Below are 18,658 nucleotides of genomic sequence, written 5' to 3'. Positions count from 1 at the left end.
GCATACATCGTTGTTGATATTTTTTCTTTGTTGATAATTTGTATGTATGGTAGTCCATTGTCCAGTTGGTTGTATGATCTTTAAACCAAAAATATCCTTTACAGATGCTTTTACTGATTCTGCAATCAGTGCTAAAGTGAATGGTGAGCACAAAGAGAAGGACCTAGAACCCTGGGATTCAGGGGAACTCACTGCTAATGAGGAACTAGAAGCTTTGGAAAATGACGTTGTAAGTAATGTGTTTGAATTAGTATCAGACTATGGCCACATGATGTGGTATGACATCCTATCACTTGGTTTTAACTTAAGTATGTTGTTGTTGTTGTTGTAAGTATATTTAAAGCAGTTTTATTGTGTACATAAGACTGTCATCTCTATTTCCCCCTTCCCCACCTCAGGGCAGTATATACAGAAAAATGGATATAAAAAGAGAAATGTTTTAGAGAAATAGTTTCAGGTGCTTAAAAAAAGAAAGAAAAAATGTTTCTTTGGGATGCTTACAACTTATTTCTCTGTTTTTAAAGTGAGTCATAATAAGCAACTTACAAATTTAAATAGGAAACCAGGGGAACTAGAAATGCCACCCTGTTTTGCTTTGAGTACTCCGCCCCAATAAGGCAACCCAAGGCGAGTGGTGTGGGGTCTCGTCTGTCGATCTTAGGTGAGGTCCACGTATACCTTTAGGCTTCTCTGAGGAAGCCTATGATTAAGGTATATAGGTAGGGAACATTAGAATTAAAGCAACAGGTAAATTTCTTGGTCTTAAATTAGGATTATTCTCCACAAAAATCTGTTTTTAAAAGCCTCTTGGCAAATATTTTTACTTTTCCTATAACATATCGTCTGTAAATCAAATGCTTAATAAAGACTCTATCTTAAAGATTCTGTAAATTAATTTTCTAAACTGTAGAGATAGAAAGCAAAATCTTTTGCCAAAAATGAGTGTTTAGTTATCAAAATTTAAATTGGATGAAGACTCTTCCATGGAATGTTACGGAGAGGTCTTTATAACAAATCTGTTCTATCGTTTAAGTCATTGTTCAGTCATAAATACATAGGAAACAACATTATTTGGATGTAATGTAGGCAGCACATCATTATTAATTTTCAGACTTTAAAGGAGCAAATATAACCTCATGTTGAAGGTTCTGAGGCCTGTGTAGCACATCACCTGTTTGGAGGGTATGGAGAAGCAGGCACTCCTTTTTTTTTTTTTAATTGATTTTAGAGAGGAAAAAAACACCACTAATTTGCTGCCCCACCCATTCCTTCATTCATTGGTTGATTCTCGTATGTGCCCTGACTGGGGATCAAACCTGTAACCTCAACATGTTGGGATGACACTAACCAACTGGGCTACCTGGCCAGGCAAGCAGGCAGGCAGGCACTCTTTTTTTTTTTTTTTTTTTGATGATAGGCAGAAAAATTGGTAGATGCTTTCTAGAGAGCATTTAAGCAATTATCTATCAAAATTTAAAATACACATACACTTTGTTTAGCAGTTATACCTCTGAGAATCTATTTTTCCCTAATATATTCAGAAGATGTTAAAATAATTATGTATGAGGATTTTTTTGGTAGCCATTTCTGATAGTGAAAAATTGGTTACATCCTCACTGTTCATTAGAAGGGTATAGGTTAAGTACATTTATTGTACCTCTGTTCAATTGAAATACTGTATGTCCACTAAAAAGAATAGTATTCTGATGTGGAAAGATATGCAAGACTTAAAGAAAAAGCAAGTTTTAGAACAAGAAGATCCTATTTGAAATTTTTAGGAGAGCTGATTATATTCTTATATATACATAGAGTCTGTCTAGATAAGCCCAAAAAGTTATTCATAGTGGTTATGCATGCTGAGATTGGAAGACATTAACTTTGTTGGATGTCTTTCTGCACAGTTGAGATTTGTTACATGAAATACATATTACTTAAGTAATTTTAAAGCCTCCATAGGTAGCTGATTCCCTGTCCATGTGTTAGGACTAAAGGGTTGTGGTAGTGGTGGAATTACATTACAGTTTTATCTGGATTAGCACAGAAGAACCCAGAGTTGATGGTTGACTTAGAGGCAAGATTCATTGTTACCATTGCCATCCACGTTGCTTGGGTGATTCTGTGTTCTCTCTTTGAGATGGATCATGATTGAGTATTGTATCTGGCCTTTTCCATCAGTCAGGCTTTAAAAGAGGAGTCGAAGTACCATGTTTCTCAGACTATAAGACACACTTTCCCCCCAAATTTGGGAGGAAAGGGGGAATGCATCTTGCACTCCAAATGTAGCTTACCTGGCTTGCTGTGGTGGGGGGCAGCAGTGGAGCAGGCCTCGGGTTATTAAATATTTTACTGCATTTTTTGCTTCAAAATTTTTTCCCCTATTTTCCTCCTCTAAAACCTGGGTATAGCTTATGGTCCAGTGTGTCTTACAGTCCTAAGAGTATGGTAATAGAGAGTAGTGACTACCGAGACATTAATGTTCACCAATGAAGATTTTTCCTGCCTCTGCCCCTGATTCGTTGATTCTTATAGATTAAAGAATGTAGTTGAAAATATATATAGTTTAGCCTTAAAGAATGGTAGCCTCCTCATAGAATTTTAGACTTATGTATACTGAGATTATGGATTAGAGCACCAAGCTCTAGAACCTCATTGTTAAGGACCCACAGCTACTTACGGCAAAAGCTAGTTCTCAGACCTAGCTCTCATGGCTTTGTACAGTGGTTACTTGTTCACTCTGTCATGCTGCTTTCCCTTTGAGCATGCCCAGAAGGGGGGCAGTGGCAGGGATCGAGTACCATGCTCCACCTCGAAGCAGTGGTGCAGTGATAAAGCTTTAGAACCTTCCTTCCCCCGAACACTGGGAGTGTTTTTGGCTATCCGAAAACACCACTTGTCTCACACAGACCTGCTGATCAGTCACCTCAAGAAGATTTCCAGTAAATACCCTATAGAAAGATGGCCATCGGGGCAAAACTCACTTTAAAAAAAAAAAAAATTTTATTAAGCCCTGGCCGGTGTAGCTCAGTGGATTGAGCGCGGGCCTGCGAACCACACGATCACAGTTTGATTCCCAGTCAGGGCACATGACTGGGTTGCAGGCCAGTTCCCAGGGGACTCAGGAAAGGCAACCATACGTTGATATTTCTCTCCTTCTCTCCTCCCCTTCCCCTCTAAAGATAAATAAATAAATAATTTTAAATATATATATTTTATTGATTATGCTATTACAGTTGTCCCATTTGCTCCCCTACATTCCCCCCTTTAGTTCATGTCCATGTGTCATAAGTTCTTTAGCTTCTACATTTTGCACTCTATTCTTGACCTCCCCCATCTATTTTCTACCTACCATCTATGCTGCTTGTTCTTTGTACCTTGTCTTCTTTTTCTTAGATAAGTCCCTTTCACATTTCATATAATAAGGGCTTGGTGATGATGAACTCCTTGAACTTGACCTTATCTGAGAAGCACTTTATCTGCCCTTCCATTCTAAATGAAAGCTTTGCTGGATAGAGCAATCTTGGATGTAGGTCCTTGTTTTTCATGACTTGGAATACTTCTTTCCAGCCCCTTCTTGCCTGTAAGGTCTCTTTGGAGAAATCAGTTGACAGTCTGATGGGAACTCTTTTATAGGTGACTGTCCCCTTATCTCTTGCTGCCTCTAGAATTCTCTCCTTCATTTTAATCTTGGGTAATGTAATTATGATGTGCCTTGGTGTGTTCCTCCTTGGGTCTACCTTCTTTGGGACTCTCTGAGCTTCCTGGACTTCCTGGAAGTCTATTGCCTTTGCCAGATTGGGGAAGTTTTCCTTTATTATTTGTTCAAGTAAGTTTTCCACTTGTCGCTCTTCCCCTTCTAGAACCCCTGTAATTCGGATGTTGGAACGTTTAAATGTCCTGGAGGTTCCTAAGCCTCTCCTCGTGTTTTTTTTTGGTTTGTTTTTTGTTTTTTTGAATTCTTGTTTCTTCATTCTTTTCTGTGTGGTTGTTTCTTTCTTCTTTCAGGTCCACTCCCTTGATTCGAGTCCCAGTTTCCTTCCCATCACTATTGGCTTTCTGTACATTTTCCTTCATTTCACTTAGTGTAGCCTTCAGTTTTTCATCTAGTTTGTGATCAAAATCAACCAGTTCTGGGAGCATCCTGATCACCAGTGGTTTGAATTGTGCATGTGATAAGTTGGCTATCTCTTGGTCACTTAGCTGTATTGGCTCTGGGGCTTTGATCTGTTTTTCCATTTGAGCCTTTTTTATTTTATATTTTATTTTTAAAAAAATTTTTTTTATTTTTTTATTTTTATTTTTTATTTTATTTTTATTTTTTTTATTTTATTTTTATTTTATTTTTTATTTTTTATTTTTTTTCCCCTCTGGTCCCACCTGTTATGTATGAGAGGCGGAGCCTTAGGTGATCACTAGGGCAGCAGGGTAACCCAGTAGCTGGGTTCTGATGCTGTGTGTGTGTATGTTGGGGTGGGGGTGGCGGTTAGAGAGGGAACAATGGCACTTGCTCAGCTCTCTCTCTCGGATTTTAGTTCCTTCTCCTGCCTCCCACAAGCAAACTGGGCCCTTCTGGTGCTGATTCCCGGGTAGGTGGGCTTGTGTCCGTTCTAGGACCCTGTGGGGTGTCTCCATCGAACTTTCCTGTGAGGCTGGGAGTCTCTCCTGGCACCTCAGTCCCCACAAGTTTTTTTAATGGGTGCTTTTAGGCTTTATTTCCTGGGGCCCTGGGTTGTGTGGTCTGTTTCGCTGCCCGTTTTCGTCTGATTTATCTGCATGTGAATGTGCATCTGAGGTCAGCCAGCCACCTTGTGCGCCTCACTGGGTCTGCCCCTTGCCACCCCACACCCAGGGTCTGCCAGTTGCCTCCCGTACCCCTGGGTTTGCCAGCCACCGCTTTTTTCAGCCCTGACCTCTCTCCCCTGGCCACCAACTCTGCCCCTCTTACCGGTCTGGAGGAATGGATGTCAGACTTCCATACAGTTCAGTTCTAGTGTTTTTTGTTTCTAAATTTTTGTTGTCCTTAATTTTGGTTGTGCGAGGAGACATAGTTGTCTACCTATGCCTCCATCTTGGCCGAAAGTCCACAACTCGCTCTTGAGTTGGTCTGCGTACACTTGGATGCGTACTTTTCTCTTTTTTTTCAAACGGTCCCTGTTTCCTGGCTTCTTTTCTTTTTCTCTACCTGAGTAAAACTTGCTTTACTCTCAAAAAGAAAAAAGAAAGATGGCTGTAAGGGAATAGGGAAAGGAGAGAATCCTGACCTAAAGGCTCATATTTTATGAAGTAGCAAATATTCTAAACTCTTATTGACAACCTCTCAAATAATTATTTTATATAGTTATTTACCAGCTTGTAGGGGTTGATGTAGAAGAAAAGTTTTTCCTTAAAACATTTCTAGTCTTGACCAGTATCGATCTGTTGGTTGGCCATCATCCCCCAAATCAAAAGGTCAACAGTTCAGTTTCTGTTCAGGGCACATGCCTGAGTTGTGGGTTCATTCCCAGATCAGGACACATGTAAGAGGCTACTGATTGATGTTTCTCTTCCTGTCTTTCTCCCTCTCTTCTCCTCTCTCTAAACAAAACAAAACAAAAAGTCATTTTTAAAAGGTTTTATTTATTTATTTTTAGGGAGAGGGAGAGAAAGAGAAAGAGCAGTGTGTGGTTGCCTCTTGTTTGCCCCTTCCTGGGGACCTGGCCTACAATCCAGGCATGTGACCTGACTAGGAATTGAACCAGTGACCTTTTGGTTCGCAGACCTGTACTCAATCCACTGAACACACTGGCCAGGGCCAAAAAAAAATTTTTTTAAGAGTATTTTGCCTACATTTTAAATTTGCTAGATTGTGCTGGTGTAGTATGATATTGTTAATGCAGATATTGATTATAACTGAATTAAAGAAGACAAATATTTTGTCATTTTGAAAAATGGGCTTCATTTTTTTTCTAGTCTAATGGATGGGATCCCAATGATATGTTTCGATATAATGAAGAAAACTATGGTGTAGTGTCTACATATGATAGCAGTTTATCTTCATATACGTAAGTTTAAACAGTTTGGTTTTATGTATTTAGTGCATTTCTTTATCATCAAATTATGATGTTGAGTAAATGTTTCTGTTGGATTTTAAATTAAACAGTTCTGTGAAAGCATTATCCTATTACTGCCTAAGTTGATAAATTCCCATTGAAACAGAATAAATGTAGTTTACCTGTACTATAAATATATGCTTTGAGGATATTTTTATTTTTGTTAGATTTTTAAATTGTAAAAACTAAATATTCAAGTGTAGAGGTTATGGGGGAATAGTCAATTTTACCAGATTTGAAAATGTTATATTCTTCTAGAGAAAAGATTAACAACATAATTCAAATTTTTATTTACAAATAAATAGATCACTGTAACTCTCTTACAGTTTTACCAGAGTTTTATTTCAAACTCTAAATTTCCCTTAACAGTTGATTGTGACAGATATGTAAACTGTGACTTTAAAACACTCACTTTGCTTTTTTTCCCTCCCCTCCCATGTTTTAGGGTGCCCTTAGAAAGGGATAACTCAGAAGAATTTTTAAAACGAGAAGCAAGAGCAAACCAATTAGCAGAAGAAATTGAATCAAGTGCCCAGTACAAAGCCCGGGTGGCCCTGGAAAATGATGAGAGAAGTGAAGAAGAGAAGTACACAGCAGTTCAGAGAAATTCCAGTGAACGCGAGGGTCACAGCATAAACACTAGGTATTTAAAGGAAATCATGATGCAGTATTTTGGATACACAACTCAAGGTCTGTGTGACAAGGTGTATTATTATATTTCATCTTCCTTTAATGTAGCTTAGGTAGAGACTGCAGATGGAATTGGTTTAAGGCTCTATTAAAGAAAAGATTATAGTAATCTTGGAAAATACTTTGGGAGCCTCAGCTCTGTGAAGCCAAGTGTTGGATATACACTGTGAGTAAGCTGGGGTCTAGAAGAGCTCATTTAGATTAGAGGTGTGTTCAGAGTACCAGGCACGTCTGGTGTACAGAGGAACTGGCAGGACCTGTAGGGTCAGAGGAAGTGACATTTTGTGATAGGGTAGTGAGTCTGTCACTCAAAGAGAAATAAGAGAGAAGAATTCCTCACATGGTGAAAAGATGTGGGAGAGAACCCCACCAGCTGAGGAAAAGGCTAGTGTTTCGTGTTTCTGGAATACAGGGTGAGTGTCAACAGTGTGATGGTGGACACTGGTGATAGGGACAGAGGTAGCAAAGGACTTTGCATTTCATCGTGAAAGAAAGAGCCCCTGTAGGCAGGGGATTACCTAAAGAAACCCTGGGGCTTTGAGAACTGGCTGAAACATGGAGATAGTTAATGTTTTGAAATTGTGCAAGGGGGAGGACCTGGTAACCAGCTGGACCAGGGGTAGCAATAGCATGGTTAGAAAAACCAGGGGTGACCCTGAGGTTTATTTGATAGCTGAGTAAACTGATGGTTGTACTGGTAATGGAGCTAGAAAACATGGAGCAAGTTTGAGGGGAAATACAGTGAGTCCATTTGTGCAATTTTTTAAAAGATTTTATTTATTTATTTTTAGAGAGAGGGGAAGGGAGGGAGAGAAACATCAGTGTGTGGTTGTCTCTCACCTGCCCCCTACTGGGGAGCTGACCTGGCCTGTAACCCAGGCATGTGCCCCGACTGGGAATGGAACCTTTGATTCACAGGCCTGTGCTCAATCCACTGAGCCACACTAGCCGGGGCCATTCTTGCAATTTATTGCACTTGAGGGTCTAACGGCTCTTTTGTTTATTTATTCACAAATGTGTTGCAAAGGCATCTGCTGTGTACCTGTTAGAGTAAGATACAAATCTTGTTTTAGGACACTCATAGCTTAGAGTCTAGTGATTTGAATTAAAGTGTTCATTGGGAGATGCTGAGACTGGGCAGTGAGGATTTGGGATTCACTAGCATTGCTGCTATCAAAGCATGAAAACCCATGAATAGATCTCAGAGGAAACAAAGAGAAAGTCAAGGTAGAAGAAAGTTTCAGGAAGATAGACCATGACTGATAGAATCAGCCATATAAGAGGCCAAGTGGATTAGAACGAACACACATCTGTTGAAGTTTGTGCTTAGGAAGGAGAGTCTGAGGGAAAGGGGAGGCAGGCGGCTAGAACTCAGGGCAAAGTGGAAGACAGAGGTGTTCTGGGAGTGAGGCCGTTGGGTTGGTGGTTAGCCGTTTTATAATAAGAATTCCCTTCTTCCTAAATTACTTTAAGGTTTGTTTCATTGGCCTGGTACCTCTTAGGATAAGATAATTTAGAGGATCTCTCATTTTCAGGGAAAATAAATATATTCCTCCTGGACAAAGAAATAGAGAAGTCATATCCTGGGGAAGTGGGAGACAGAATTCACCGCGTATGGGCCAGCCTGGATCGGGCTCCATGCCGTCAAGATCCACCTCTCACACTTCAGATTTCAACCCGAATTCTGGTTCAGACCAAAGAGTAGTTAATGGAGGCAAGTATTTTGACCACATTTGTCAAATGTCATTGATCAAATATACAGCTTTTTAAATATTTACAAGTTTACATAACGATAAGAATGTGCACACCTTTAATGATTTCTGTGACGTAGTTTTCACTTCAAAAATTAATTTAAGTTTACCTGGTGAATAATTACTAAAATTAGTAAAAATTTGTATAAGTCACTGGAATGTATTTAACATGATATACTACTCATGTATTAAGATAAGGTGCTAAATTCAACCAAAGACATTGGCAAATGTCTTCACTTGGCAAAAAAATAAAATTAAAAAAATCCTCCACATATAAAGAAATTGGAAACTGGGTATGTTCTCAATTTTAAAAATACTTGTTGATAAAATTATTTACACAAAATTTAAATGGAAAATTCTAACCTGTGTGGAACACTCAGTATTAATACAGGTTTATTTTTATTTATGTGTGCTTATACATTTACATTCTGCTTGCTTCAGGAAAGTTTAGAGGGGCCTTCTAACACGAGCCACACTAAGAGTCTTGTGAAGAAAGTGAAGAGTCAAATGTGCTTAAAAAAACAATAAAAACAACTCTCAGTGTAATTGTGGATGTTGTAGTTTAGCTTAAGTAAAAGAAACTTGCATCTTCAGTAGGAAGGTATTTCTACTTTGAGTCTAGATTGAATGCAGCTCGTAGGTCATGGGTCTTTCATGTAAGTCTGGGATCCTAGACAGTGGTACTGCAGACAGTATGGAAATCCAGTAATTAATAAAAATGATAGTGTGTTACTAGATAGGGGGGAAAGTGAGCAATCAGTTTTAGGTATTTAAGTTTGGAAAGTTAAGAGAAAAAATAGAGAACTCCAAGTTTCCAATTTCATTTATTTTCATTGAGTCTTTCTCCAGAATTCCTCTCCAAATGAACACTCTTGAGTATTTCTATAGTTAGTAATTGGGGTGAGATTTCTCTGCTCACTGAGTAAAGAATTTTAGTTGTTCGTGAACAGAATTTTCAAAATAAAAAACCCGAAGGGGGCTGGGAAATGTGTGATACTCAAGTGTGTGGAAGCCTATGGAGAGGAGACTGGACTGTTGCGGTGAGTGCCGTGTTGTGTTCACGCGTTACTGGTGCTCCAACCTGTGCGCATCTGTGTCGGTGTCGGTTGGGTCAGACTGCTCTGTAGTTGCACTGTTTATTACGCAGTCTCTTAGATGAGTTAGTTCTCTCTTAAATAAAAACTGCATGATTGTACAGCAGGCCCCACGTTTCCTAATTTGAAAAGATTAAAATGGTTTTTGAAAAGGCAATTACTATTACCTTTGTCACTCCTGTGACTCGAGAAAATAATGGAAGTAATGTTTTATTTTTACTTAAATTAACTTCCTTAACGAGATTTCAGACTGAAGCTTATGTGTACACTAGATGAAAATCACAGAGGGTTATAAGAAACCAGCATTTTTAATGGGATTTTATAGCTACTGCTTAATTTTCATTATTTCTCAAAAGCTAAAACTAATGTAAATCTTATTCCTGAGTTTTTGTGACTTATTGTGTGAAATTATCTAGTATGTGTTATACTCCTTTAATCTACTGATTGCTCAGAAACAGTTATAGAGGCAGGATTAATAGGCAAAGTCTTAACTGTCTTCTTCAGTAGTACGTGTAGATCCTAATTAACCCTTTGGGAACGTGTGTTCATTTAAACAGACTTGCTTTTAAGGAGGTTAAAGTAAAATGTGAATTTATGTCAGTTTAAGTTATGCTAAAACTTATCACAAATCAAATGACTGTCCTCAAAGGGTTAAAATGTACAAGAAATCATTTTTATCATTTTACTTTTTTTTTCTGTTTACTTTTTTCCCTCATTTTTTTCTTTAGTTTTTATACTTTCCTTCATATCATTTGTTCTGTCAGGTGTTCCCTGGCCATCGCCTTGCCCATCTCCTTCCTCTCGCCCACCTTCTCGCTACCAGTCAGGTCCCAACTCTCTTCCACCTCGGGCAGCCACCCCTACACGGCCGCCCTCCAGGCCCCCCTCGCGGCCATCCAGACCCCCGTCTCACCCCTCTGCTCATGGTTCTCCAGCTCCTGTCTCTACCATGCCTAAACGCATGTCTTCAGAAGGTACAATACCGCAATTTGTTCATGTTTTTGTTTGTCTTTGTTTAACTCCTATGTGAGTTTATAATTAGAAAAGTTTCCTCTTCATTATTTGATAACCTATAATTTCTGTGTTTTAACTTTAGTTTATTGAACTGTTTCTATTAACCTTTTGTTCATTAGAGAGAAATTTGATGAAATGCTGTGTGAAACTGTGAGCTACCCCGAATTGTAAAAATGGGGTTTATCTTTGCCTGGTAGTCTGTTACCGGGGGTCACTGGGAGGGATCCCTTGCTGGGGCTCCTTTGCAGCCCCAGAAGGCCTGCCCCAGGGCCTTCTCCCTCCCAGTCCGCAATGTATAAGGTGGCTAATGGTGCATGGTGAGCTTTTTCCAGCCGCCGATCGGACTTAACTGCAGAACCTGTTCATTTCACAGCTCCTTGGCCCAGGTGCTAGTGAACCCACCTGTTGGCCATAGGCAGGAGTGGTGATTAAGGGGGGCTTTCTGAAAGGGAGATTCCATGTAGCTGCCTTGGTGTGTCAACCTTTGGGTTACAGTCGTGTTTGGTTTTATGTCTGGAGGGTTTAAAAAATTAGCTTTGCAATATTTTATAATGAAAGTCTGCTTGAATCTGGAAGAAGTTCTTGATTTAATAAAAACCATATATGAATTTTAATCTTTTAAGTATTTTTTTGCCCTTCTAAAAAAAGAAAAGAAAATCCTGTCATTCTCATTCAATATTTGATGCTAATTCACCATTGCTACATATCAAATATATGGATATGTTGTAGAAAGGTCACAGTTTAATTCAAATGCAGGGAATAAATTTAAAACCTGTGTTCTGAGTGATAATGTCCTTTTGATGTTCAGATATATGTGTTAAAATATTAATTGGATTTGCTCATTAAAATTGGCATTGATATAGCTAATGTCAAGACTAATGTGGTCTTCTGGCAGAAAGCACTTCCCTGGAGAAAATTGTGTTGGCGGCTCTTTAATAAGTTGTTGCCATCGAGGCAGGGAGGTCATATGATCCTGACTAAAGAGGCTAACCTTCAGTAGCAGGTTGCACTGGCCATCAAGGTGACTTCCTTACACAAAAGCGCCTGTGTTGGTGGCCACTACACAAGAAGCTAACATCCATCTAAGTACTTGTTACAGTCCATTGTTTAAATATGTGATGTTCGTATCATGAGAATATGTTAGATAAATCAGGACTGCTCAGTGAGGTCAAACATCTTCACGACAGTAAGATGTAAGGACTGCTCGTGGACTGCTTCTGCAGAAGTATACCTTCTGCATATTCAGGGGGGCTGCATTCACAGTTCCTTCTCAACTAGTTTGAGTTACAGTGCATTACGTAGTTATGTAGTTAGGTGACACTGAAGCATTTTTTAAGTGTGAACTTCAAAATTAAAACTATTAAATATAGTGGTTTTCTGTGCTTAATAGAAGAAAATATGTTTTGTTTCTGTGTTTGCTATATTACCAGAAAGAATGCTTTTTTTTTTAAGTTGTGGTTTGATTTTCTTGAGCTATGCCATCCTACATTATTGGTCTTTTTTTAATAGGATGTAAAAAATATGTAAATACCCAATTCTTAATCATTCTTTGTTATAAATCACTCCTGTCTCCAGTTGAAAACTATTCTATATAAGATTAACATTCTTTTTAAGACCGTGTCCATGATGAAATTTCTATTGAGGATGCAAATGAATGTGACATTATCAAAAGTATGGCAGCAAAGGCGAAGATGTGGAGCCTGGGCTTCGACATTAGGATGGGTTTTGTCCAATGTCAGCTCTGTCCGGCTTCTCTGGTGAGAGCCGTTCTGGACAGTGTTCACCGGTGTTGTGTGACAAAAGCACAGACTTCTTTAGAAATAGAAATCATTACTGAGGGGGCAGAATTAACAATGTAGAATTTGGTAACTCATAGAGTACAAATTTCTTCCCTAAAAGTCAGTTATTCTGGTTTTAGGAGTCATACCTTAACAGAATTTTCAGCCCATAGCCTGTTGAAGCTGAGGCTTGCAGGCGAGGGCAGTCTAGGCCAGGGGCTGTAAAACCGACGATCTCCATGGCAGGAGAGGGAGACACTAGGGTGTTGGAGAAATCTAAGGAGACAGTGTGTACATTTTAATAACACGAAAACATATGGGGGTTAATAGGGTGTTTTTGTTTTAAAATATTTTTTATAATTTTAGAAGTAATATAGAAAATTTGAGGGGAAAAGTTAAAGGATATGGTAAAATAAAAGTTATTTCATCATGTAGCTGTAACTTCTGTTAACATTTTTGTAGTTATTTTCATATGCTTACACATAATGAGTATAGGTTAGACACACGGCTCTGATCTTTGAAGAGCTCTGATATCACGTTGATTTCTTACCACCAACTTCATCCCTCCCTGTCTTTAAAAATAAAGGGGAATAAAATTTATTTGTAAAACTTTGTGGCATTCTACAAAATATTTCTGAAAGAATGCCACCAACAATATGTATGGCTTGCTCCCTACTCCCCCCCCTTTTTTAAACCAAGGAAAACAGAGAATGAATGAATATGAATCGAATATGTGTGAATGGGGGAGGTGTGTATTTGGCACAAACGTTGTACTGATTGGCATTGTGGCGTTTATGTCATGTTCGCTGTTCCTTTCTCAGGGCCTCCAAGGATGTCCCCAAAGGCCCAGCGGCACCCTCGAAACCATAGAGTTTCTGCTGGGAGGGGTTCCATTTCCAGTGGCCTCGAGTTTGTGTCCCACACCCCACCAAGTGAAGCAGCTGCCCCCCCAGCAGCAAGGACCAGTCCTGCAGGGGGCACCTGGTCGTCAGTGGTCAGCGGGGGTGAGTAACACTTGGCTTAGAGCATAATGACAGTGTTTATTTGTAATTCTGCTATAGTAAGAAGGGCAGTGCTGAAGCTGTTTGAGGGAAGTGTGAGTGCATATATTAAAAATGGAGTAACCAGGAATTGGAAACCGTGTATTTTTTATTCTGGGCTCCACAACTTACTTCACCATGTGTTAGAGCAAATCCTGTGATCACTCTGAATTTCAGTTTTCCCAGTGAGTAGAATAATTTTTGCCAAGTCTACTTTATGGACTTGTGATGAGATTCATATGATACTCATAAGTATGAATATACTTTTTATAAAGTGCCACTGAAAGTTAAGTCAAATACAGGATGTCACAATGTTTGGAGGGACTGCATTTCTATTCTTGTTGAGGCTTATAGTGCTGTGTGTTTCTGTAGCATCTGTCTGTGGTACTAATTCCTGACTCTGCTTCCCTTATGAGGAATGTTAAACATACACGAGGGACTGAAGTTTTATCTGTGAATAGCCTGAGGAATGTGCTGACAGCAGCTGTAAAAGTGTAAAAATTACACTTTGACAAGATCTTATCATTAAACTAAGACTGCTTTTGCTACTTAATGTTTCACTTTCATGGTAACTGTGGAGAGTTAGAGCATGTAATGATTGTGGGTATTATTTTGGTCACAATCTTGTCTTAGTGTATTGAATCTTTAAAAAATATATATCTTTAAGCATAACAAACAAAAAGATACCCAGCTCTGTTAAGTGTCTTGTGTTGATATACACTGCTCAGCTTTATGTTTGTATAGTTATATCATAAATTCCTTTGCACTTTGTTTTCTTCTTTGGTCTTCAGTTATCAGGAAACAATTCAATGAGCAAAATAGAATCTCTAAATATCTTTATTTCTTCATTTCTGCTATTAATCATTTGACATACTCAGGTGATCTACAAGTGAATATTGAGAGTAAAACATAATTATAGATGTAAAAGAGTAAAAATGTAGTTAGAAACATACATAGGCTCGGCCAGTGTGGCTCAAAGGGTTTGGAGCATTGTTCTGTAGACGAAAAGATTGCAGGTTTGATTCCTGGTTGGGGTGTATGGGAGGCAACTGATACAGGTTTTCCTCTCTCCATCCCGACCCCTCCCGCTCCTCTCTTTCCCCTAGAATCAATAAATATGTATTTTTAAATATTTTTTAAAATACACATAGCCCTGGCTGGTGTGGCTCAGTGGATTTGAGTGCCAGCCTGCAAACCTAAGGGTCTCTGGTTTGACTCCAGTCGGGGCACATGCCTGGGTTGCGAGTCAGGTTCCCAGTTGGGGGTGTGCAAGAGGCAGTCGCTGTATCTCTTGCACATTGATGTTTCTCTCCCTCTCTTTCTCCCTCCCTTCCCCTTTCTCTACAAATAAATAAATAAAATATTTTTAAAAATACAGAACAGTGTAACAAGCTTGTTTTTTACACTAACTAGAAAAATGGTGATTATTCAGTAATAGTTTCTCTCTGTGATACTGTGACTCAGAAAAGTAGAACACCACCAAGGTGAAGGAAATTGAACCATTTTCCCTAAACCTTTGAATCTGAGATCCATAAATGGGCTTATAATGGAATATTATTCCTATTATAATAGGAATGGGAACCTATTAGATAACTTATTTTGAAGTTGTGGCATAGAAACCCCTGCTTGGGTTATTCAGGGATCAATTTAGCCAAGAAGGGAAGTTTTCTTAGGTACTGGAGGATGGGTCTTGATGGTGGCAAGAAGGAACATACAGGACTGGCTGGCTACAAGCTGCTAAAAGGGGTTTGAGTTTACTATTGGAAGGAGAAATGTATAGGCCTAATTCTTAGGGATCCTGCACATGTACTTTTTTGAAAGAAACCATCTCACTTCTTAGAGAATATTGCTGTCTTTATTTTTTTAAGTGGCATTTATCTTGCCTTAGAAATACAGTTTCTAACTTCATTTAATATATTATTGCCTTTAGAAATAATATATTTAGTTAGAAGAAAAACTACCATTGTACTTAAGTATTAGCATATTCTTAATCACCACTACTATTTCTAAGACCTTGGAAAAGAAAAATTAGGTAATAGGATAAAGAGTAATTGGGAATGGGGGTCAGATAAGACTGTTTTTACCTAGGCCTTAAACCACTTCGAGGATGTGCCATTGGAGCTGAGGATGTAATGAATAACTTCTTTTTCTTCTAGTTCCAAGATTATCCCCCAAAACTCACAGACCCAGGTCTCCCAGACAAAACAGTGTTGGCAGTACTCCTGGTGGACCAGTTCTTGCTTCTCCCCAAGCTGGAATTATTCCAGCTGAAGCTGTTGCCGTGCCTGTTCCAGCTGCATCTCCTACACCTGCCAGTCCTGCATCCAACAGAGCTGTTACCCCATCTATTGAGGGTGGGTAAGAAAGGGCTCCCAGGTCCATACTACCATTTGTAGAGTGCAGTGTTGTTACGGGTTGAACATTACTCGAAAAATGCTGTGTTTTGTCCAAAGGTGGGTATTTGTGTGCACATTTAAAATTTTATGTAACTGAAGTGAGCTGTTTAAGTAATACTGCTGATTTCATGTGTTATTCTCTAATGTCTTAAGAGAGTTAACATTGCTGAGTATTAAATATTAATATGAAGTAAGTTATTGGTATTTCATATGTTGACAAAGGAGAAAGGCCTTAAATGGAAGTAATCTTTTAGAAAAACATAGGAGATAAAAATTGTTGAATATTTTCCCATTTTACTTTTTTATCATGTATGTAACTTTGAATTTTTAAAAATATCTTCTAGCTAAGGATTCCAGGCTTCAAGATCAGAGGCAGAACTCTCCCGCGGGGAATAAAGAAAATGTAAAACCTAATGAGACATCACCTAGCTTCTCAAAAGCTGAAAATAAAGGTTAGAGTTTAAAAAATATTTAGGTATGGCTATAGAAACATGAAGGAATATGTCTAATCTCATGCTGATATAAAGTATTTTTTATCATTACTTTTTCTTAATGTTGTGTATATTTAAATGCATAATTTGCCAAATCCCAAAGTCTATAATTATTAAAAATTTTTATTATTTTGATAACAGAACTTATTTTCACTTCTAACATCCCATCCTAAAAGAATTCTAAGTTAAAGATTAGAAATAAATCTTCATCTGTCTAATAGTTATTAATTTTACAGGTATATCAACAATTGTTTCTGAGCATAGAAAACAGATTGATGACTTAAAGAAATTTAAGAATGATTTTAGGGTGAGTGTTGCATTTGAATTACATTTATTTTTCATTGCTGTTGTTCTTCCATTAGAATTTTAAAACAAATATTAAACATTATTAAATTATTCTGTGATCTATTTACTAAAATGGATTATATATACAACCACAAACATTGAACCGCGTGGATAGAAAGCTAAACATTCTTTTTTTTTTTAAAAATATTTTTTAGATTTTATTTATCTTTAGAAGGGAAGGGAAAGAGAGAGGGAGAGAAACATCAATGTATGGTTTCTTCTCGATTGTCCCCTGCTGGGAACTGGCCCCTGCTGGGGACTGGCTTGCAACCCAGGCATGTGCCCTGACTGGGAATCGAACCACTATCCTTTGGTTTGCAGGCCCATGCTCAATCCACTGAGCTACACCAGCCAGGGCTAAACATTCCTAAAGTTGTCTTTGCCTATACTTTAATTAGAGTAACTAAAATCATGAGATTAGATAAGAACAGTAAAAATATCAAGTGAAAGAATATAATTTTGATGTTTGAAACTACTAGAAGTTACTGTTTTATATTTATTTGGTTAGTGTATTCGCTGGAGAGCAGAGCAAGACCACGGTGTTAATTGTCTGGTGTGACATGGCAGGTGGAAGACGCCCTGCACTGGGGGTTGCTGATGCACCACACATTTACGCTTTGTACCTTTTCCTTTGAACAGCAAAGGAAACCATTGATGAAATGAAAAGGCAACCTGCTGAATAGGAAACATATTTGTAAACCTGATAAGGAGTTAATTTCCAAAATATATAAAGAAATCATAAAACTCAATAGCATGTCCCCCCCCCCAAAAAAACTGATTAAAATATAGGCATAGGGTCTGAATATACATTTTTTTAAAACAGACATACAGAGAGAGATGACTACAGATCCATGAAATGGTGTTCACCATCACTGATCATCAGGCGGGCGCAAATCAAAATCATGGTGAATTATTTCCTCATACCTGTTAGAGTGGCTGTTATCAAAAAAAGAAAAAATGCAAGTGCTGGCCAGGATTGTGAAAAGGGAACTTTTGTGCGCTTCTGACAGAAATGTAAATTGATGCAGCCACTGTGGAAAACAGTATGGAGAGTCCTTGAAAAATTTAAAATAGAGCTGTCATATAACTCAGTTCCACTTTGGGGTATTTATCCAAAGGACACAAAAACACTAACTTGAAAAGATAGCTATATCCCATGTTCATCGCACCATTATGTATAATAGCCAAGGCATGGAAGCAACATAGGTGTCCATCGATGGGCGAACAGATAAAGAAAAGGTGTGTGTGCATGTGTGTGCACGCTAGGGAATATTACTCATCCATAAAAAAGGAGGAAATCCTGCCATATGTAACAACATTGATCGACCTTGAGGGCATTGTGAGATAAGCGAAATAAGACAGACAAATACCATCTGATCTCACTCCTGTGGAATCTTGAAGAAAACAAAGCCCAGACTCATAGATGTAGATCTGTGGTTGCCAAAGGCAGGGGTTGGTGGAATTGGTGAGAATGTCTAAAGGTACAAACTTCTAGTTACAAAATAAATGAGTTATGGGGATGCGATGTACAGCGTGGTGAGTATAGTCAACACTGCTGTATTGTGTACGGTATTTGAAAGTTACTAAGAGATCTTAAAAGTTTTCATCACAAGAAGAATATTGTAACTGTGATAGCTATTAACTAGACATACTGTGATCACTTCAAAATACACTGGATCATTATATTTTACACCTGAAACGAATACATTCTATGTATCAATTATGTCTCTGTTTTTAAAAAGTAGTCCTATTTGGTGGGGCAAAAATCTGTTTCTTTCTGGTTAATATATTACAGATAGGAAATATGGCAGAATGCTCAAGAGCATTAATTGTGCCTTAGTTTTCCCATCTGTAAGTTGGCAGTAATACTATATACATCAAATAAGGCTGTTGTAACTATTGAATGAGCTTGTAGTTTAGAACAGTGTCCAGCCAGTAGTGAGTACTTTAGATGTGTTTACCATCATATGAAT

At 38.3% G+C, this 18,658-nt stretch overlaps 1 protein-coding gene across 8 annotated transcripts in view; it reads left to right on the top strand.

The window, feature by feature from the left end:
• The window catches only part of ATXN2 (ataxin 2), a 100,914-nt gene that overhangs the window by 54,827 nt on the left and 27,429 nt on the right, over positions 1-18,658 (top strand). For 7 of the 8 annotated variants that reach the window (XM_037052102.1, XM_037052096.1, XM_037052098.1 and 4 more), the window contains 9 exons: positions 105-229; positions 5,947-6,038; positions 6,532-6,729; positions 8,312-8,490; positions 10,386-10,595; positions 13,235-13,417; positions 15,610-15,807; positions 16,194-16,301; positions 16,577-16,647. In XM_037052102.1, the coding sequence (XP_036907997.1) occupies positions 105-229; positions 5,947-6,038; positions 6,532-6,729; positions 8,312-8,490; positions 10,386-10,595; positions 13,235-13,417; positions 15,610-15,807; positions 16,194-16,301; positions 16,577-16,647 (1,364 nt within the window). The remainder of the gene's footprint in view (positions 1-104; positions 230-5,946; positions 6,039-6,531; positions 6,730-8,311; positions 8,491-10,385; positions 10,596-13,234; positions 13,418-15,609; positions 15,808-16,193; positions 16,302-16,576; positions 16,648-18,658) is intronic. The other variant, XM_037052103.1, reaches the window with a different exon arrangement.

The sequence above is a fragment of the Sturnira hondurensis genome, unplaced genomic scaffold (assembly GCF_014824575.4).
Source record: "Sturnira hondurensis isolate 20B ecotype Veracruz unplaced genomic scaffold, ASM1482457v3 Scaffold0007406, whole genome shotgun sequence".
Classification (NCBI taxonomy): domain Eukaryota; kingdom Metazoa; phylum Chordata; class Mammalia; order Chiroptera; family Phyllostomidae; genus Sturnira; species Sturnira hondurensis.
This window is presented reverse-complemented; position numbering and strand designations above follow the sequence as displayed.